The sequence below is a fragment of the Antrostomus carolinensis genome, unplaced genomic scaffold, assembly GCF_000700745.2.
Source record: "Antrostomus carolinensis isolate BGI_N321 unplaced genomic scaffold, ASM70074v2 scaffold21202, whole genome shotgun sequence".
Lineage (NCBI taxonomy): Eukaryota > Metazoa > Chordata > Aves > Caprimulgiformes > Caprimulgidae > Antrostomus > Antrostomus carolinensis.
The window spans coordinates 12,533-13,491 of record NW_010301862.1 but is presented as its reverse complement, the minus strand read 5'-3'; the positions used below and the strand labels follow the sequence as shown (position 1 = coordinate 13,491).

The window sequence follows — 959 nt, the reverse complement described above, 5'->3', positions numbered from 1 at the left end:
TTTCTCTTGTGTTCCATCTTATCTTCTCCCCCTGCCCAATTGAGGAGGGGGAGTGATAGAGCGGGCTTTGGTGGGCATCTGGCCTCTAGCCAGGGTCAACCCACCACAGCTATTTAAAGTTTATTTATTTAGTGTGCAGGGAAGAGGTAGGACCACAGAAGATGAACAACTGAACTTTATTAGTTTCTTTCAGGTTGAGTTCACAATGGAAGTCAGTTTGATTTTTAAAAAATACTAGGTGTTTTGAAATGGATTCTCATTAGTCAGAACTGTCTTACAGTTTGAGTTACTTAATAAGTGAAAGTTGGTAAAACACCTTGCTTTAAACTCCTCTTAAAAAATTTGAAGTATTCTGGTAGATTGGTAGATTTTTTTGCTTTATTGTAGAGTTACTGAAAACAGATTTAAAGAGAATTTAAGGTTATTTTTATTAGAATTTTATAAGTGTCAGTTTTACCCACTCAAATGCATCTTCTCCTTTTCTGTTATGGACATTGCTGATTCTAGGCCAGTGTCTGAAAGTTTCCAGCATCTGTACATTATTGTGGTGGTTTGAAATGCTTACCTCTCTTGTCTTGATGTAAATATAGCTTGCCTTGAGAGCTGGTAATGAAAAAGAAGAAGGAGAGACAGCTGACACCGTGGGCTGCTGCTCTCTGAGAGTAGAACATATCAAGCTGCATCCTGAACTGGACGGACAGGAATACGTGGTTGAGTTTGACTTCCTCGGAAAAGATTCCATCCGATACTACAACAAAGTCCCTGTTGAGAAGAGGGTAAGGAATCTCTACAAACACACAGAATTCCAGAAGAATATGGTGTGCTTCATCACTGATCATATACCTAGCCAGAAAATAAGTCAGTTAATGTTCTTCCCTTTTTATTGTCAGTGACATGAAAGATAATGCTGCTGGTGGTGTGATATAACCCAGCAGATGAGAGATTTAAACATCTTGCCG

The 959-nt window shown here is 38.9% G+C and overlaps 1 protein-coding gene across 1 annotated transcript in view; it reads left to right on the top strand.

Moving 5' to 3' along the window:
* Positions 1–590: 590 nt before the first annotated feature.
* Positions 591–959, top strand: part of LOC104521584 (DNA topoisomerase 1) — a gene marked incomplete at its 5' end in the record, with an annotated part of 7,377 nt that continues 7,008 nt past the window's right edge. The window contains one exon of the mRNA XM_010163630.1: positions 591–776. Within this exon, the coding sequence (XP_010161932.1) occupies positions 591–776 (186 nt within the window). The remainder of the gene's footprint in view (positions 777–959) is intronic.